The sequence below is a fragment of the Lithobates pipiens genome, unplaced genomic scaffold (genome assembly GCF_037356315.1).
Source record: "Lithobates pipiens isolate NorthernLeopardFrog02 unplaced genomic scaffold, aLitPip1_a1.2 Scaffold_8, whole genome shotgun sequence".
NCBI classification, from domain to species: domain Eukaryota; kingdom Metazoa; phylum Chordata; class Amphibia; order Anura; family Ranidae; genus Lithobates; species Lithobates pipiens.
The window spans coordinates 657,612,430-657,633,432 of record NW_027507903.1 but is presented as its reverse complement, the minus strand read 5'-3'; the positions used below and the strand labels follow the sequence as shown (position 1 = coordinate 657,633,432).

The window sequence follows — 21,003 nt, the reverse complement described above, 5'->3', positions numbered from 1 at the left end:
GATGTTTTGGAACTACATTTCCCATGATGCTCGTGCACTCTGCTGTGTAGTTGAGCATCATGGGAAATGTAGTTCCAAAACATCTGGGGTGCCAAGGTTCGCCATCACTGCGCTAGGATGACAACAGTTACAGGAACCAATGTGAAATGACAAATACATATGATATGGACATATAATATGTTATTTCGCAATGGATGTTATAAGAATCAAGGAAAATATACCAGAGTCATCCATATCTTTTATAAGTCATTCAAATTATATGTGATATTTGTAGGTCACAAAATGAATATTATAATTTTTGTATCTAATGGTCTAAAGAACTTTTTATAAAGAAAATACATATATATATAATCTGTGTCCTTTCTAAATGGACTAAATTTTTATAGATATACATTGATATACATATATATATAACCATTTTCTATAATAATTATGTTAAGCATATTTTCTATTATGTCGGTTACTAGCATCCCTGAACACTAGAGATATATTAGTTAGAACATATACTTTTTTTTCTCTCTGTAAAATGTATAAATGTTGTGATTGTAATATACGTTTGTATAAATTAATAAAAAAAAGAAATTAGAAAAAGTTAGAACATATATATATATATATATATATATAAAAAAAAAAATAATACACATTATAAATATAAAAAAATATTAACTTAAAGAGATAAACACAAAACACATGTGAGACACCTGGTGGTTGAAGGTGCTATTACCTTAAAAATCACACTCCCGAGAAAGGTTAATTATTAAATTTTGCCTGCCGATGAGGAGGGAACACGTACCTTTGTGACAGGACTTAGTATCATTTTATGATCTTATTGTTTAAGAGGATATTTAACCACTTGCCGACCAGCGCACGCCGATGTACGTCGGCAGAATGGCACAGGCAGGCAAATGGGCGTACCTGTACGTCCCTTTAAATTTGCCGCCCTGCCATCAGGAGCGCGCCGCCGGCGGCGCGGACCCGCGGACTCGATCGCCGCGGGCGTACCCGCGATCGTCTCACGGAGCGGCCGAATGAAGAAATGCCGTTGTAAACAGCATTTCTCCATTCTGCCTAGCAACTAGTGATGCTGATCTCTGCTCCATGTGATTGGAGCAGAGATCAGTGTTCACTAAATTAAAGCCCAGCCCCCAACAGTTAGTAACACACCCCTAGGAACACTTAACCCCTACACTGCCACCCACGGGTTAACCCCTTCACTGCCAGTGTCATTTACACAGGAATCACTGCATTTATATAGCACTGATTGCTGTATAAATGACAATGGTCCCAAAAATGTGTCAAAAATGTCCGATGTGTCAGCCATAATGTCGCAGTCACAATAAAAATCGCTGATCGCCACCAATACTAGTAAAAAAAAATATTAATAAAAATGCCGTAAAACTGTCCCCTATTTTGTAAACGCTATAACTTTTGTGCAAACCAATCAATAATCGCTTATTGCGATTTTTTTTACCAAAAATATGTAGAAGAATACGTATCGGACTAAACTGAGGGAAACAAATGTTTTTTTATATATTTTTGGGTGATATTATATCATAAAGTAAAAAATAATGCGTTTTTTTCAAAATTGTCGCTCTATTTTAGTTTATAGCGCAAAAAATAAAAACCGCAGAGGTGATCAAATACCACCAAAAGAAAGCTCTATTTGTGGGAAAAAAAGGACGTCAATTTTGTTTGGGAGCCACGTCGCACGACCGCGCAATTGTCAGTTAAAGTGACGCAGTGCCGAATTGCAAAAAGTGGTCTGGTCTTTGACCAGCAAAATGGTCTGGTCTGTAAGTGGTTAAGAAACAAGAAAGATGCCATAAGGGAGGAAGGCTCGGGGAGCCACCCTGAGAAGGGACACTGGGAGATGCACACACTCCCAGACAGACTGACACCCATGCACCATGCATGAATACATCTTTTTACATTCGTGAAGATTCCTGCTCCTTGGAACAATCCAGACTAGTAGCCATCTTGGATTGGGTAATTATGCCATGTTGATTATATCTTCTACGTTCTCTCAAATATTGATGTATTGAATATTCTGCTATTGATAATCGTTCTCCCGAATCAATAACCGCTTTTTAGATTTTTTTTTTCTCTAAATTAAATTTTTCCTTATATATTTCTTTTTTGCACAGTTGCCACTTTTATTGACAAACAAACGTCTAATTTATTTCACATTGTTAACCACTTACTTACCTGCAGTATAGTAACGGTTGAATGTGTGAAATACAGGCGTTCTGTTTAATTGTCAATTATCTTAAGGTTATTGATTCCACCGAGAAGTTGTCATGGTGATATTACGTTCAATTTACTACACTCCCATTTGGTGGGTGTTTCCGTTCAATTTCTAGCTGTTCATGTAATGCAATCTGTATTTTAATTTCATGTAAATATTTGTTTTTGTCAACCGATAAATGTAACTATTTTGTATGATCACTTGTCTCCGTGAATAAGTTTCACATATATAGACTGTGTCATATAGATTGATTTTGTATCTTAAAAATATCCTCATTAAAAATTACTTAAATACTGTGCGGGAAACTGTCCTTAAAAAGCACAACAGCCCCCTATAGACCAGAGCCATTCTTATATCTCTGCTATGGGACCACATCGCCCCCTATAGACCAGAGCCATTCTTATATCTCTGCTATGGGACCACATCGCCCCCTATAGACCAGAGCCATTGTTACATCTCTGCTATGGGACCACATCGCCCCCTATAGACCAGAGCCATTCTTACATCTCTGCTATGGAACCACATCGCCCCCTATAGACCAGAGCCATTCTTACAGCTCTGCTATGGGACCACATCGCCCCCTATAGACCAGAGCCATTCTTACATCTCTGCTATGGGACCACATCGCCCCCTATAGACCAGAGCCATTCTTACAGCTCTGCTATGGGACCACATCGCCCCCTATAGACCAGAGCCATTCTTACATCTCTGCTATGGGACTACATCACCCCCTATAGACCAGAGCCATTCTTACATCTCTGCTATGGGACCACATCGCCCCCTATAGACCAGAGCCATTCTTACATCTCTGCTATGGGACCACGTCGCCCCCTATAGACCAGAGCCATTCTTACATCTCTGCTATGGGACCACATCGCCCCCTATAGACCAGAGCCATTCTTACATCTCTGCTATGGGACTATGTCGCCCCCAATAGACCAGAGCCATTCTTACATCTCTGCTATGGGACTACGTCGCCCCCTATAGACCAGAGCCATTGTTACCTCTCTGCTATGGGACCACATTGCCCCTATATACCAGAGTCATTCTTCTATCTCTGCTATGGGAGATCACCGAAAACGCACTTATTCAGGGAAACCTATCCCACACCTACCTAACAACCCCATCATATCATTCCCTGCATCTATTACTTTTTGTATCACCACCCCCCTCCCTTTAGAATGTAAGCTCTATGAGCAGGGCCCACCAGTCCCTTCTTTATTGAACTGTACTGTGATTGTGCTGTCCCCCCCCCCCTCTAAATTGTAAAGTGATGCGTAAACTGTTGGCGCTATATAAATTGTTAAAAATAACAATAATAATAAAAAAACTTGACGTGTTTCGTGGAGTAGGCTTTCGCAGGAGCAGGTGCAATATGTGTCACTATAAAAAAACCTAACCTAACCTGTCCACCTTTAGGAGATCCCTGAAAACTCACTTATTCAGGGAAGCCTATCCCACACGCACCTAACAACACCATCATATCATTCCCCACATCTATTACCGTTTGTACCACCACCCCCTCCCTTTAGAATGTAAGCTCTACGAGCAGGGCCCACCTGTCCCTTCTGTATTGAACTGTACTGTAGTTGTGCTGTCCCCCCTCTACATTGTATAGTGCTGCGTAAACTGTTGGCGCTATATAAATTGTTAATAATAACAATAATAAAAAAAACTTGACGTGTTTCGTGGATTAGGCTTCCTCAGGAGCAGGTGCAATATGTGTCACTATAAAAAAAAACCTAACCTAACCTGTTCACCTTTAGGAGATCCCTGAAAACTCATTTATTCAGGGAAGCCTATCCCACACCCACCTAACAACCCCATCAAATCATTCCCCGCATCTATTACCTTTTGTACCACCACCCCCTCCCTTTAGAATGTAAGCTCTACGAGCAGGGCCCTACGGTCCCTTCTGTATTGAACTGTACTGTAGTTGTGCTGTTTCTCCTCTACATTGTAAAGATCTGCGTAAACTGTTGCCGCTATATAAATTGTTAATAATAACAATAATAATAAAAAAAACTTGACGTGTTTCGTGGAGTAGACTTCCTCAGGAGCAGAAGCAATGTGCGTCACTATAAAAAATTTTTTTAACCTAACCTATCTACCTTTAGGAGATCCCTCAAAACTCACTTATTCAGGGAAGCCTATCCCACACCCACCTAACAACCCCATCAAATCATTCCCCGCATCTATTACCCTTTGTACCACCACCCCCTCCCTTTAGAATGTAAGCTCTATGAGCCGGGCCCTCCTGTCTCTCCTGTATTCTACTGTACTGTAATTGTGCTGTCCCCCCTCTACATTGTAAACGTCTGCATAAACTGTTGCTGCTATATAAATTGTTAATAATAACAATAATAATAAAAAAAAACTTGACATGTTTCGTGGAGTAGGCTTACTCAGGAGCAGGTGCAATATGTGTCACTATAAAAAAAAACCTAACCTTACCTGTCCACCTTTAGGAGATCCCTGAAAACGCACTTATTCAGGGAAGCCTATCCCACACCCACCTAACAACCCCATCAAATCATTCCCCGCATCTATTACGTTTTGTACCACCACCCCCTCCCTTTAGAATGTAAGCTCTACAAGCAGGGCCCTCCTGTCTCTTCTGTATTAAACTGTACTGTAATTGTGCTGCCCCCCCCCCCTCTACATTGTAAAGCTCTGTGTAAACTGTTGCCGCTATATAAATTGTTAATAATAACAAAACTTGACGTGTTTCGTGTTGTAGACTTCCTCAGGAGCAGGTGCAATGTGCGTCACTATAAAAAGATATCTAAATAACATTACAATCTAGTGATGAAGCAATAATAGAGGAAGGCGAAGGGGAAGGGGAACAAAAGCCCACCCAAATGAATGTGTACCCTTCCCTGGTTTACTCACACATCAACTCAAAGGTCAACACATAGTGCTGTGGGCAGAGGGTCAACTGGGGATGTCTGTGCTGGGAACTGTGGGAGTACTGCCCGTGAACACCAGGCATATATGAGAGGACATCACTGAAAGAACGGTCACAGCGCTGGTATGTTCTTACTCTTTTATGTACACTATGTATTGTGTAATACCCTCAGCCTATACCTCATTAAAGAATATGTTTTCCAAATAAAAAAGAATATCAGTGTTGCTGTAGGAGGTTGTATACATCGTACAGATGCACCATTTCACAGGCAGGGTCAGGACATCCCTCAGACATGTATGAGTGTATTAGTGAATTGTGTTTGTATGTATAGTGGAGATGAAGATTGTGTTATGAGGAATCACCGACCAGCGTGCCAGAACACGGAGCCAAGTCTGAGCACGCTACACAACGGAGGAAACAGGGGGGGGAGGGGGAGGATCCGAGAGCAGAGCTGGGAAATGAAACTAAACTCGGTGAAGAAATATCTGACTTCCATATCACACAGCGAGATATCACCGAGCACCAGAGGACGCAGAGTCAGGTATGAAGGATGATAGTATATCCAATTCTTACCTACAGTATCTGACAAAAGTAAGTACACCCCTCACATTTTTGTAAATATTTTCTTCTATCTTTTCATGTGACAACACTGAAGTAATTACACTTTGCTACAATGTAAAGTAGTGAGTGTGCAGCTTGTATAACAGTGTAAATTTGCCGTCCCCTCAAAATAACTCAACACACAGCCATAAATGTCTAAACCGCTGGCAACAAAAGTCAGGACACCCCCTAAGTGAAAATGTCCAAACTGGGCCCAAAGTGTCAATATTTTGTGTGACCACCATTGTTTTCCAGCACTGCCTTAACCCTCTTGGGCATGGAGGTCACCAGAGTTTCACAGGTTGACACTGGAGTCCTCTTCCCCTCCCCCATGATGACATCACAGAGCTGGTGGATGTTAGAGACCTTGTGCTCCTCCACCTTCCGTTTGAGGATGTCCCACAGATGATCAATAGGGTTTAGGTCTGGAGACATGCTTGGCCAGTCCATCACCTTTACCCTCAGCTTCTTTAGCAAGGCAGTGGTGGTCTTGGAGGTGTGTTTGGTGTCGTTATCATGTTGGAATACTGCCCTGCGGCCCAGTCTCCGAAAGGAGGGGATCATGCTCTGCTTCAGTATGTCACAGTACATGTTGGCATTCATGGTTTCATGGATATTGTAGCAAAGTGTCATTTCTTCAGTGTTGTCACATGAAAAGATAGAATAAAAATATTTACAAAAATGTGAGGGGTGTACTCACTTTTGTGAGATACTGTGTCTGTAAGAGGCAGAAATCTTTCTATTGACCTCCCAATACATGGGACATTTTTCACATAGTAGGTAGACGAGGTTGAAAAAAGACACAAGTCCATCAAGTCCAACCTATGTGTGTGATTATATGTCAGTTAAAGGAAAAGTATGGGGAAAGCTTGTATGGCTGTACTTCTTCTGTGAATCACAGGAGTGCAGTCCGTTCTGCACTCCGGTGACTCGTTTTCAGCAGACAGCAGGGTGAAGCCCGCTGTCGTCTGATGTTACAGAGCTGGTCCAGGCTCAGGAAAGATCGCAATCATATGCTCGGGATCCGCTCACAGCCTTGGACTGGCATCCAGCTCAGCCTCTCAGCGAGCTGCTGAGAGCCTGAGCCACCCACTCCAGCCCCCTCCACAGCTCAGCGCTCCAGTGAGCGAGGGGCAGGGGGGGGGCAGAGAACCAATGACTGACAGTCACCAGCTCTCTCTGCCCAGGGAGCTGTGAGAACCAAGCGATCAGCAGTGTTTGATCGGTTCTCGGTCTCAGAGCTGGCGAGGGACAGAAGCAGCATCGGACCAATGTTGAATCCACCTAGGTAAGTACAATTGGGTAGCACAGTGGTGTAGTGGGTAGCACTTTCACCTAGCCGTAAGAAGGGTCGCTGGTTTCAATCCCAACCACGACACTACCTGCCTGGAGTTTGCATGTTCTCCCCGTGCCTGCGTGGGTTTCCTCTGGGTACTCTGGTTTCCTCCCACAATCCAAAGACATGCAGGTAGGTTAATTGGTTTCTGCCCAAAATTGACCCTAGTATATGAATGGGGCGCCCGGTGTGGAATGACAACTAACTTTGACCCTTAAAAATCTCCATAGGCAACGTTTATAAAAAAATAATTCTACAGGTTGCGTATATTGAGATGGGGTCTGGGGCTAAAATTATTGCTCTCGCTCTACCGATTGCGGCGATACCTCACATGTGTGATTTGAACACCGTTTTCATATGCGGGCGCTACTCACGTTTGTGTTCGCTTCTGCACACGAGCTCGGCGGGGCAGGGTGCGTTTACAAAATCCTTTTTTTTTTTTATTATTATTTATTTTAGTTTTTATTTTTTATCTTTAAAAAAAAAAAAAATGTGTGTCAGTTTTATTCCTATTACAAGGAATGTAAACATCCCTTGTAATAGAAAAAAGCATGACAGGACCTCTTAAATATGGGATCTGGGGGGTCAAAAAGACCTCACCTCTCATATTTACACTAAAATGCAATAAAAAAAAATTTAATAAAAGAAAAGGCCCTTCAAGAGCTATGGGCGGAAGTGACGTTTTGATGCTTCCGCCCTGCAATGGTATGGAGAGGGGTGGAGGCCACCTTCCCCTCACACGTCTCCATGCCACTGATGTGAAAGGATCGGCTCGCCTCCGCCATAAGCGGTAGAGGGCACCGGAGCGCGGCGGAATGGGGGGGGGGCCCTCTCCCGCCACCAATTAAAGTGATCTTGCAGCGAATCCGCCACAGAGACCACTATTATCGGAAACTGGACCGCCGGACGAAAAAGAGGAGCTGCTGCCATAACAACAATGTTCCTCTTTAACCACTTGCTTGCTGGGCACTTAAACCCCCCTCCTGCCCAGACCAATTTTCAGCTTTCAGCGCTGATGCACTTTGAATGACAATTGCGCGGTCATACAACACTGTACCCAAAATGAAATTTATATCATTTTTTTTCCCACAAATAGAGCTTTCTTTTGGTGGTATTTAATCACAGCTGGGAGTTTTATTTTTTGCTAAACAAACAAAAAAAGATGCAAAAAAAATAAAAAATCATGTTTAATAGTTTGTTATAAAATTTTGAAAACAGGTCATTTTTTCTCCTTCATTGAAATGCGCTGATGAGGCGGCACTGGTGGGCACTGATAGGCTGCACTGGTGGGCACTGATAGGCACAGTTAAAGCGACACTAATAGGCACAGATAAGGTGGTACCGATAGGCACAGATAAGGCAGTACTGATGGGCACAGATAAGGCGGCACTGATGGGCAAAGATGGGCACTGATGGGTGGCACGGATGGGTGGCACGGATGGGTGGTACTAAGGGGCACTGATAGGTACCACTGATAGATGGGACTGATGGGCACTGATAGGTGGCACTGATAGGTGGCTCTGATAGGTGGCACTGCTGGGCACTGATGGGCGGCACTGATGGGCACTGATGGGCACTGGTAGATGACACTGATGGGCACGGATATGTGGCACTGAGGTGCAGCACTGTTGTTGAGGCAGATTGTGGGCACTGATAGGTGGCACTGTGGGTACTGATGTATAGCACTGTGGGTATTGATGTATGGCACTGTGGGCACTAATGTATGGCACTATGGCCACTGATGGGTGGCACTGCTGGGTGGCACTTTTATTAATAACTGGCAAGGGGGAGGTGGGTACTGATAAGTTGGCCGTGATCGGGACTGATGTCCCGATCACAGCCGCCGGTGATCGGCTTTTTTTTTCTCCTCGCGCTGTCAGCGCGAAGAGAAAAAATTGCCGATTACCGGCTCTGTTTTGTCACATGATCAGCTGTCATTGGCTGACAGCTGATCACGTGGTAAGGGGTCGGGATCAACCCCTTGCTCGGATCCGTGATCAGGCGAGTCTCGTAGACTCGCCGATCACAGGGCGCTCAGGCCGCTCTATTGACGTTGTCCCAACAAAGCAGGTCTGCACTGTAGCCGTCATTCGGCTATAGCGCGGATCTCTAGTGGTTAAAGTCAGGACGTATATCGGCATGTGGCGGTCCGGAAGTGGTTAACCTATTCCTGCTGCAATACAAAGGGGTAATTAACACTGCCACCGACCGACACTGCATTAGTGATCGATAGCAGTATTCATTAACCCCTTGAGCTGAATTAGTGGCCAATGTCACTGTTAGTTAGATTCTTCATGCTGCATGGTTTTAAATTAGCATATCACAACTGACTATCTATGCTGGGGCTAATATTGCAGCTACTGCACCAATGCTTGGGATTATTGCAGAGACTAACACGAATACTGGGGGTTATTATTGCAGAAACTGACACCAATGCTTGGGATTAAAGCGGAGTTTCACCCAAAAATTTAACTTCCGCTTATCCGGTTCCTCCCCCCTCCAGTGTCACGTTTGGCACCTTTCAGGGCGGAAAGGGGGGAGGGGGGAGCAGATACCCGTATAATACAGGTATTTGCTCCCACTTCCAGATTGCCACAGAATCCGTGGCCATGTACGCCATGTACGGCCTCTCCTTCGTCCCCCTCGCTGTCTTTTGGGAGACACTATTTGTAGCTGCTGACTTTCATTTATTTTTTTATTTTTTCGGCGGAAGTCTGCTTTAATGCTGGGGATTAATATTGCAGAAACTGACATGTGGTCAGCCACATCCACTTATAAACTAGCAGAGGCTTCAACAACAGTTCCCACATCTTGGCCACTGCAAGACCAAGTACAACCCCCACCAAATGTGACAAATGTGGCGGTGGAAGGGGGGAGGGTTATCACGCTTTATGTGATAATGACTAAGCCCCTCTCCTTTCATGACATTATCAAAAAGGGGTGGAGAATGGGTGACCTTAAAATGATGCCCCTCCCCTGAAAAAGTTGATGGCCGGTGGATTCTGAGTATCACTCCCAGTCGGGTTGGCGACACTCCTGTCCCAATCCACTTGTAGGATCCGCGGAGGTACAACCTCAAACAGATGCTCTCCACAGCGTCCACAGACGATCCAAAGCCTCAACTGTGTGGTCAGGCCCAAAACTCTTCTCACAGATTAGTCCCAGAGCCTCGTAGCCTCCAGTCGTATACAGGGCAATCTTACCCTTCCGTGTATACGGCACTCCGGTGTCAGTTTGGACAGGTTTCACATCACTCAGACTAAAACCAACACTCGGAGCATACTTTCTCCAATCCGCCATCACGCTCACGAAGTGCACCATCTTTCTCTTCAAACCTCAGATACACTTTACTCAGCACTTCTTTATCCTCCTCTGCAGAGCGGGAACTCCTCCATAGCAGCCTTTTTATTCACAAATATTCAAAAATATATAAACATTTTAACCATAATAGAAAATTCCATAATATCAGTTGCTCCCACTTTGGTGGTCTTTGACGGCACTTCCCAACATAACTCCATTCCCCTTCCACACTGCAGGCTTTTGTGTATGAGGCCACCAGGCATGTCACACCGGCTCAGAGACAAACCCAGTCCAGTAGTGCCACCATTACCATCATCCAGTTAACTCGTGTTAACTAAATACATCGTGGGCCAATACCACCAATGGGTCCCCCACACTTCCATCTCATAGGTTACTTGCCACCATCAAAGACCACTACCGCCATCTCCTGGCTGCCATGACATGTCCATTTTCACATGAAATAAAGGGTGGGTGGTAAACTGTTCCTCTGACAAGATCCCCTACAGCGTTGCCCATGTCACCCCCCCTTGCTCCTTAAATAAACTAAACCCCACATATTCCCACTGTCTCCTCCAATCATTAATCCCCCAGCTTTTCACTATTTTGTTAACCCTTGCTGTTCCCTTACCTTGTCATGTTGTCCCTCTGCTAGTCCTTTTCATTCCCTCGCTCCAGGCCTCTCTTCCTTGTTGCTCTTACAGTAAAGAATCCTCTATGTAGGTTAAACCTCTTTTCTTCTAATTTTAATCAATGTCCACGTGTCTTGTTAAACTCCCTTCCGCAAAAAAAAGTTTTATCACTATTGTGGGGTCCCCAGTACGGTATTTGTATATTGAAATCATATCCCCTCTCAAGCGTCTCTTCTCCAGAGAGAATAAGTTCAGAGCTCACAACTTTTCCTCATAACTAATATCCTCCAGACCCTTTATTAGCTTTGTTGCCCTTCTTTGTACTCGCTCCATTTCCAGTACATCCTTCCTGAGGACCGGTGCCCAGAACTGGACAGTATACTCCAGGTGCGGCCGGACCAGAGTCTTGTAGAGCCGGAGAATTATTGTTTTATCTCTGGAGTTGATCCCCTTTTTAATGCCAATATTCTGTTTGCTTTGTGAGCAGCAGCTTGGCATTGCTGAGCCCATCATCTACTAGGACCCCCCAGGTCCTTCTCCATCCTAGATTCCCCCAGAGGGTCTCCCCCCCCCCAGTGTATAGATTGCATTCATATTTTTGCCACCCAAATACATTATTTTCAATTTTTCTACATTGAACCTCATTTGCCATGTAGTTGCCCACCCCATTAATTTGTTCAGATCTTCTTGCAACGTTTCCACATCCTGCGGAGAAGTTATTGCCCTGCTTAGCTTAGTATCGCCCGCAAATACAGAGATTGAACTGTTTACCCCATCCTCCAGGTCGTTTATGAACAAATTAAATAGGATTGGTCCCAGCACAGAACCCTGAGGGACCCCACTACCCACCCCTGACCATTCTGAGTACTCCCCATTTATCACCACCCTCTGAACTCACCCTTGTAGCCAGATTTCAATCCATGTACTCACCCTATGGTCCATGCCAATGGACCTTATTTTGTACAGTAAACATTTATGGGGAACTGTGTCAAATGCTTTTGCAAAATCCAGATACACCACTTCTACGAGCCTTCCTTTATCTAGATGGAAACTCACCTCCTCATAGAAGGTTAATAGATTGGTTTGGCAAGAAGGATTCTTCTGTAATTCCCAGGGATGTATTTTGGGGCCTTTTTAAATATTGGTGCTACATTGGTTTTTCTCCAATCAGCTGGTACCATTCCAGTCAGTAGACTGTCAGTAAAGATTAGGAACAATGGTCTGGCAATTACTTGACTAAGTTCCCTAAGTACCCTCGGGTGCAAGCCATCTGGTCCCGGTGATTTATTAATGTTAAGTTTCCCAAGTCTAATTTTAATTCTGTCCTCTGTTAGCCATGGAGGTGCTTCCTGTGATGTGCCATGAGGAAAAACACTGCAGTTTTGATTACTGAAGCCCCCCGATTCCCTCGTGAAGACTGAGGAAAATAATAAGTTCAATAGCTTCACCATCTCCCCATCCTTTGTAACCAGATGACCTTCCTCATTCTTTATGGGGCCAATATGGTCTGTCCTCCCTTTTTTACTGTTTAAGTACTTAAAGAATTTCTTGAGATTTTTCTTTGCTCTCCTCTATGCCTCTTTTCCCTAATTGGGAAGTGTCAAAAGGCCAGGCTGATCCTCTCCCCTGAGCATTGAGACTTGTTGGTTCTTCCTCACATTGGTAGTACACAGGACAATATAGTGCATTAGAAGTGTAAAGGCTACTTACCACCTTTCTGACAGAGCCAATCAAAATCCTGATAGAGCTGAGGCCGGTTGCCAAGGGCGATGGCTGCAAAGATAACGCCTTAGCCCTATGTTGGGTGCCAAACGTAGCAAGGCCCCAGACCTCCTTCGATCTAATAAGAACCTCCAGAGCCAAAGATAGCTGACATCCTTCTGCTTGTGGTGGGTTGTGAGGCATGGTGGGTGCAGAGTAGTTAAAGTTATTTGGCGCCAGACACTTCTTGAATGTAAAAAGTTTTTTTCTCTTAACAATCTTTTTTTTTTTGGGAAAGAGTGTTAGGGCCAGGACAACCTTAGGTAGTTGCATGATCAATTGGCAGATGCCGAGATTTCAATAGGAGGACAGCCATGCAGGGAAAGGCATCTAGCAAGACACCACATCTGTATGTGCAGGAATGCTGTCTCCTATGGCAACAGTCTTTAACAGTTCCTAACACAAACGTAACAGTTCCTTTCTCTTTCACTACAAACACTCCTTGTACTTCTTCAGCCTACTGAGCTCCCAGTCTCTCACTAGATCCGCTGATTTACTGCCACTGAATCCCCTGAGCTCCTTCAATCTTTATGGTGGTATCTTCCTCAAGCATAACCTATGGGTCCCTAGCTTGGCACTCTAGATACCTCTCAAGCTTCACCCACATTGGCTGTAATGTTGGTCTGATCGGTCCCTAGCTTGACACACAAGGCTGCTCTGCAATCATTACCTCCGCTGGCTGGGTCCCTGGCTTGATTCCCACTGAAGTTTCCCCATTCTTCACGGTCCCCAGTTGGTAAGAATGCTGCTCTGGTACTTGCTTCAGTTACTCATTGTGTTTTTCCTGGTAATAAGGCAGACAGTCTCTTACTGGCGTCAGCTTCCCCTCTGACTCTGACCACGACACGTTCTCCAGCCGGTAGAACCGTCACTTTTGGTTGGACTACAAGCCGCAGTCCCAACCCTGCGCTGCTCTCTTGCTTCTGAATAGGCCCTCAGAAAGCCTAGCAGCCAGATGTGCCCGGGATAGGCCCCATCTCCGGCATAACAGCCCGGGCAATACAACACATGTCCATCCAGACAGCTGTCCAGGTGGCACAGAACATAAATCACCTGACTCCACCCAAATATATAGGCTCTCCCAGCAGGCCAAGGGATCCAAGAAAACCCCTGCCCATTGACTGAGATACCCCATATACCTATAACCTGAACTTGTGTTGCCCTTCTCATATCTAGTACCACCAAGTAGCTCGCCACCCAGTGATAGAAGAGAAAAGTGCAACAGGGCCAAACTTGGGGAGAAATCAATAGATCTCTATCAATCAACCAGGATAACTACTCCTGCCAAGTAAATATGTGAGGAGCAACCCTGCCTAAACTTCAGGGTGTTACACAACATTGACTTATTCCCACCATGCTCATTCAGCTATCAGTCAGGGTTTCCATGCTGAAAGGTGAATGTAAACAAAGAGGCAGGAATTGGGTAAAAGAAAATAGTTTGAGGCCCCCCTAAACTCATACCAAAGCCTTTAAAAGAAGAGCAGCAGAAAAAAACAAAACAACCTGAAATACAAAAATACAATCTAAAAAAAATAATGGAAAAGTCCGCATGCTTGCTAAGAATAACTGCAAAGCCCAGGCAGCAGCAAATGTGTAAAAAGAGATTTAGCACAAGGAATGTGACAATCCCTCCACCATCGAGTTGCTGTTCGAATGAGGTCACCCACTGCCGTCCTATGCTACATGTCTTTACTGTTTGTTCTTTATGTGAGTAGGAACCTTTTATCTTACTAAAGCTTGGTTGATTTAAAGTAGAGAGCACTTTGATTTCTTTCTATTTCGCATGTCTATGGGGACCATTGGGAGATTGCTCTTTACATTGTTGGCCACTAGTCACCCTTAAAGCGGGAGTCCGCCGGGAGTTCCGCCGTTTTTTCTTTTTTTAAAGCCAGCAGCTACAAATACTGCAGCTGCTGACTTTTAAAATAAGGACACTTACCCGCCCAGCGTGCCCGCGATGTCGGCACCCGAAGCCGATCTCTCGATCGTCTCTCGGGTGCTGCCGCCGCCATCTTGGGTATGGGAATCAGGAAGTGGAGCCTTTCGGCTTCATTTCCCGGTTCCCTACTGCGCATGCGCGAGTCGTGCTGCCCAATAAGGATGGACCCGCTGCCTCTGGGATCTGTGTGTTTCCCAGCAGGCAGCGGGGGACTTTCGGAAAGGGGCGTAATCTATGCCCCTTTCTGCAGAGAGCTATCCCGGAAGTGGGTGCAGATATCTGTACTGTACAAGTACCTGCACCCCCTCCCCCCTGAAAGGTGGCAATTGTGGTGCTGGAGGGGGGGGGAGGATTCCAATGAGCGGAAGGTCCACTTTAGGATGGACCTCCACTTTAAGATTTCCTGTTAGTTCAGGGGTCATTCTCTTAAGGGGAGTGAGCAGGCAACTCGATGGTGGAGGGATTGTCACGCATACCTTGTGCTTCTGGAAAGTCCAAATGCTCGGTTCTGCTTACCAAGCATTTGGACTTTTACCATTTTTTGTATATTGTATATCGTATATTTGTGTTTCAGATTGGGTCTTTTGCACCACACTTCTTTTTTATATTGTTATCCTCAAGATGTTGTGATTAACCTTTAACTGTTCAGCTGGAAACGAATTGGGTGCATTTTATTGAGTTTGTGCCGATTGCACCCTTTGCTATAGTGTGGTGTAAATGCCCAAGCAAATTCAGCCTGGTAGCTGCAGGCTTTCACAGCCTACCCCATTAGTTGTCTATGTAGTGAGGTGAGAAAGCCCACTCTGTGGCTGACCGAGGACCATAAGGTCCTCGGTCAACTCTTTGTTAAACTTCCACTCCTGTGGATTCCTTCTCCAGCTCACAGCAATGACTGAGTCAGTATAACATGGGGCACAAAAGTGTGATCAGCTGACACTTTACTATAGAAGAACATCATGCTTAAGGTATTTATGTCCTGTAAGACCAGCCAACCACGATTTCATATTTTTGTAATTTCAGCAATGTCCGAAAATGTATTAAACACCTTAGAGCTAATCTTGGAGAATATTGATGACCTTTACGCCACATCTCCACATTTAGACACAGCATCTACTGATCTAAAACCTGAGCTGAAATGTTCCATCTGTGTAAAGATTTATACTGATCCTGTAATGCTGCAATGTGGACACAACTTCTGCCAGGTCTGTATTAATCGTGTGCTGGATAAACAGGAGGGGTCTGGAGATTACTTCTGTCCTGTATGTAGAAAACGGTTCAGGAGTCGTCCTGCACTGCAGAGAAACATAGCAATGACTACCAGAGCACAACCATATAAGAAGGAGAATGAGGTCTTCTGTACATATTGTGTGGACTATCCTGTATCTGCTGTTAGAGCCTGTCTGCACTGTGAGGTTTCTCTGTGTGATAAACACCTGAGAGTCCACAAACAGTCCCCAGAACACATCTTATGTGACCCCACCTTGTCCATGGAGAACAGGAAATGCTCCGTCCATAAGAAGATCCTGGAGTATTATTGCACTGAGGATGAGACCTGTGTCTGCGTGTCTTGCTGTCTCATTGGAGAACATCAAGGACATCCGGTGGAGATAATGGATGAGGCTTCTAAGAATAAAAAGAACAAACAGAGGAACATTTTGCAGAAACTTCTGCCAAAGAGTAAGAAGATGGAGGAAAGAGTCCAGAGTCTGCAGGAACACCGGAGGAAAGTAGAAGAAGAAGCCGCTGGTGACACCGAGAGAGTCACTGCCCTGTTTAGAGATCTCAAGAGACGTCTGGAAGACCTGGAGAAGAGAGTCCTGAGGGACATCTCCGGGAGGGCAGAGCGGATCTCCATCTCCATCCGGGATCTAGAAATAAAGAAGGAGGAGCTGTCCAGGAAGTTGCGTCACATTGAGGAGCTGTGTAACGTGACGGATCCACTGACTGTCTTACAGGAATCAGACACAGGTGACTTGTGTGATACTGAGGATGGAGATAACGAGGACAGAGAGAGACATGAGGAGCTCCTCCATGATGGAGGGGGTCTGGATGTGGTGGGAGTCTTACGCACATTACACACGTTATCTGATATAATAAGAGGGGTAAATGTATACTTTTATAAACAGAAAGCTGCAGACATATTATTGGATGTAAACACAGCTGATAATATTCTACAGATATCAGATGACAGGAAAACTGTATCCAGGTTAAATATAAACCAGAATCACCCCAAAAAGCCTGAGAGATTCCAGTATCCTCTGGTGTTGAGCAGTCAGAGTTTCTCCTCAGGGAGACATTACTGGGAAGTGGATGTCGGGGGGTCAGGGGAATGGAGAGTCGGGATGTGTTACACCAGTATAGATAAGACAGATTTAGAGGCAGGAATAGGAAAGAATAACAAGTCCTGGGGTTTTCTAAGGTCTAGTAGCAAGTATTTTGTGAGACATGACAAAAAATGTACCCTCTTATCTACAAATCTCTCCAGTAACAGAGTCAGGATATATCTGGATTATGAGGCCGGGCGGATCTCCTTTTATGATCTGTGTGACCCGATCCGTCACCTCCACACCTTCACCACCACCTTCACTGAGCCCCTCCATGCTGGGTTATGTGCAGCAAGAGGTTGTATAAAGATATGTGGGGGGACTAAGGAGATGTGAGGACTCCACCAAGAAACTGGTGACCTCACAGGAGGGAGGTTTGTCAGTTTACAGTCCAGGAAAATACACATCTTCTTTATAAAGGACATAAGACATAAGAAGGAAAGAAACTGCACTCTTGTATATTAGAGCTGAGCAGAGGGTGGTTGTGACAGACCTAGCCAGGGCACAGGCTTTTTGAGAGGACTGAATGCAAGCCTCTTGCCGACTGATTATGGGCCCTGGATTTTAAGGGGCACAGGGTGAATGAGAACCCCACTATAATCTGTGCTAGTCAGATTCAATGCTGTATATATGTATATATAATGTGTGTTGCCTCATGCTGTTGGGACACACACTGTCAGATGCTAATGTCATGAACACCAGCCACCTGTTTGTTTGCTTGTATAATGTAAATTAGTCTAGTCTGGCTTGTAATAGTATTCCACACATTGTTGTTTGGGCTAATTAACCCTGTGTTGATGTTTATGGTAATGTTTATTGAATTGTTAGTGAGCTAGGAGCCGAAAAGTCTTATCTCTCAGTCAACTAGTCTGAGTGTTGATTAGATAATTGGCTCGTGCTAATTAGGTTAGCTTTTAGTCACCCCGCTGTATATATATTTTGTGTGAGATCTCAAATAAAGGTCATTCCTGATGTCCTCGAAGACTGGTGTCGTCTAGTTCTTGGGGGTTCCTATAGCCAGATCCATTGGACTTGTGTTCCAGGACTTAGGAAGCAGTATATAGATGGAAACACTCAATCGGAGTGTGGGGGACATTCCGTCACAGTGGTGGTTCCATGAACTGCTCATCTAGTATGGTTTGGTATTTTTAAGTAAGTCATCATTTATGTGGCTTACAAGTGGGGTTGCCACCTGTCCAGGATTCAGCCAGTCTGCCTAAAACCCGGACACATTATTCAGATCGGGCTGTGGCTTCCCAAGTAACCGAGATAGTCGAGCATGAATCTGCGGGCGGCTGTCTGGGGGCAGGCTCGGCATCACTGGGGGGCTGGGCAATGATGTTAGCAGGAGCAGTTTGGCCACACCCACTGTGCACATAGGTACTACTCTCCTTGGGGCACCCAAAGGTGTCCCAGGTCTTTTATAATCCTATGGTGTATACTACGGGAGGAAATAAAATTGGCCCTGTGCCTCTAAAGTGTTTAGGTTTGGCTTGAAGAGAAGGTGGCAATCCTACTTACATGGTCTTTTATATGTCATTGTAAAGAGTGATGAGCTAAGGTTTGGGATGAACCCAGATTTGACCCAAGCATGCAGGATGTGATAGCAGGCTGCTTGCCCGATCAGCTGGACAATAATATGGTGATGGCAAAAAAGACTGATAATTGAAAACCTATTACCGCTGAAGCAATGCAGGCAACATCTTTACCAGCTACTGGGGCCGGTCATCAGGGAGATACCAGGAGATATTGTTTTGTGTGTCCTGATTTCTTCTTACATCTACAGATATAAGATTTTTCTGCCTGACATATTTTAATCACTTTCCACCCGTAGGCCGTCACATGACTTCACAGGACTTTGAGTGGGGATATCTGAAGCTACAGGCACCATCCAGATATCATCTTTTTCAGCCGGTGATTCTGTGCATCATAAGAACAATCATAGCGGTAATTCAGCCACTTGATCGTTCTTACAGGTGGCAGGAGAGGACGTCCCCCCCCTTCCGCCGCCCTCCGGTGCTTCTCCCGGCTCGCCCCTGCGATCGGCGAGCCAGAGAACTAATCAGTCGGCGACGGAAGTTTACCATAGAGATTGCTGGTGACCAGCTGGTCCCCAATCATCTCTTTGACCCTCGGGGGCCTGGGCGCAATTTTATGATGTCAAGTCTGGGCCGGCGTAAGTAAACAAAGCCGAGGACGTAGCTTGAAAGACAGAGAGAGAGTTTATTTTTATTTTTTTTGATCTCAGCCTTTCCAGCCTAAAGGAGAGATGTGGGGTCTTATAGACCCCACATCTCTCCATAAAGAGGACCTGTCACACACTATTCCTATTACAAGGGATGTTTACATTCCTTGTAATAGGAATAAAAGTGATCAATTTTTTTTTTTTTTAAAGAGAAAGTGTAAAATAAAAAAATAAATAAAAGTAAACACATACGCAAGTCTCGCCCACATATGTAAACGGCACTCAAATCACACATGTGAGGTATCGCCATGTGTGTTAGAGCAAAAAATGGTATCCCAAGACCTCCTCTGTAACTCTAAACAAGTAACCTGTAAAAAAAAATTAAATTGACACCTATAGAGATTTTTAAGTATCGAAGTTTGGCGCTATTCCACGAGCGTGCGCAATTTTAAAGCGTGACATGTTAGGTATCTATTTATTCGACATAACATCATCTTTCATGTTGTACAAAAAAAATTGGGCTAACTTTACTGTTTTTTACATGGTGCAGGAATACCTAGGGGCAAGGTCAGACTTGGACATCTTTCCCACCGAAAATCCTCTGGGTTACTGGGTCTTGAGGATGGATCACTGGCCAGAGCTTGCACAGTATGCAATTGAGATACTGGCCTGTCCTGCATCCAGCATTCTTTCGGAACGTACATTCAGTGCTGCTGGAGGCTTTGTATCCGATCACAGGGTGCGTCTGTCCACCGACTCGGTTGATCGACTGTCCTTCATAAAAATGAATCAGTCTTGGAATACCACCAGCTACCAAGCACCTGAAGCTGATGTAACCGAATATTTTTTTTTTTAAATGTCACATCCCTTCAAGACTGACTATGCTGATGCTGAGTGGCTATCCTGTTATGCTGACTGACTATCCTCTTCCTCCTCAATGATCCTGCTGATAGCTTGGAAGAACATTTTTGGTTCTGGGCGCCGCCACCTGTGGCTAAGGCCCAATTTTTCAGCCCCTGTTTAACAGGGGCATGTAATTAAAATTTTTGATGCAATACTTTGCAGCAGGGCTTATTCCTGCACTCCAACTAGAGTATCTGTGAGGGGTTTCAGTGTCTTGGCACCAGCACCGGTGCCTAAGGCCCAATTTTTAAGCCCCTGTTTAACAGGGGCGTGTAATTACAATTTTAAATGCAATACTTTGCAGCAGAGCTCATTCCTGCACTCCAACTAGAGTATCTGTGAGGTGTTGCAGTGTCGTGGCACCAGCAGCAGTGCCTAAGGCCCAATTTTTCAGCCCCTGTTTAACAAGGGCATGTAATTACAATTTTTGATTCAATACTTTGCAGCAGGGCTCATTCCTGCTCTCCAACTAGAGTTTCTGTGAGGTGTTGCAGTGTTGTGGCACCAGTGCCTAAGGCCCAATTTTTCAGTCCCTGTTTAACAGGTGCATGTAATTACAATTCTTGATATAATATTTCACAGCAGGGCCTGTTCCTGCGCCCACCGAGAGTAACTGTGAGGACTTACAGTGTTATGGCACCAGCACCACCACCACCACAACCACCAAAGGCCCAATTTTTCTACCACTGTTCAACAATGGCATGTAATTACAATTCTTGATATAATAGTTCACAGCAGGGCGCTCCAGCGCCCACCAAGAGTCACTTTGAGGGCTTACAGTGTTGTGGCAACACCAACACCTTGTTCCGCCATTTCTGCACAGCATATAGAACAGGCCCCTACTTTCAAACATCCAGCTTACAAACGTCTCCT

The 21,003-nt window shown here is 44.8% G+C and overlaps 1 protein-coding gene across 1 annotated transcript; it reads left to right on the top strand.

Annotated features, from left to right (window-relative positions):
• The first annotated feature begins 5,425 nt into the window (after positions 1-5,425).
• LOC143961752 (E3 ubiquitin-protein ligase TRIM39-like) lies at positions 5,426-18,024 on the top strand. Its single transcript, XM_077471093.1, has 2 exons — positions 5,426-5,694; positions 15,739-18,024. The coding sequence occupies exon 2, from the start codon at positions 15,741-15,743 to the stop codon at positions 17,376-17,378; it is 1,638 nt and encodes a 545-aa protein (XP_077327219.1). The 5' UTR covers positions 5,426-5,694; positions 15,739-15,740; the 3' UTR covers positions 17,379-18,024.
• The last annotated feature ends 2,979 nt before the right edge of the window (positions 18,025-21,003 follow it).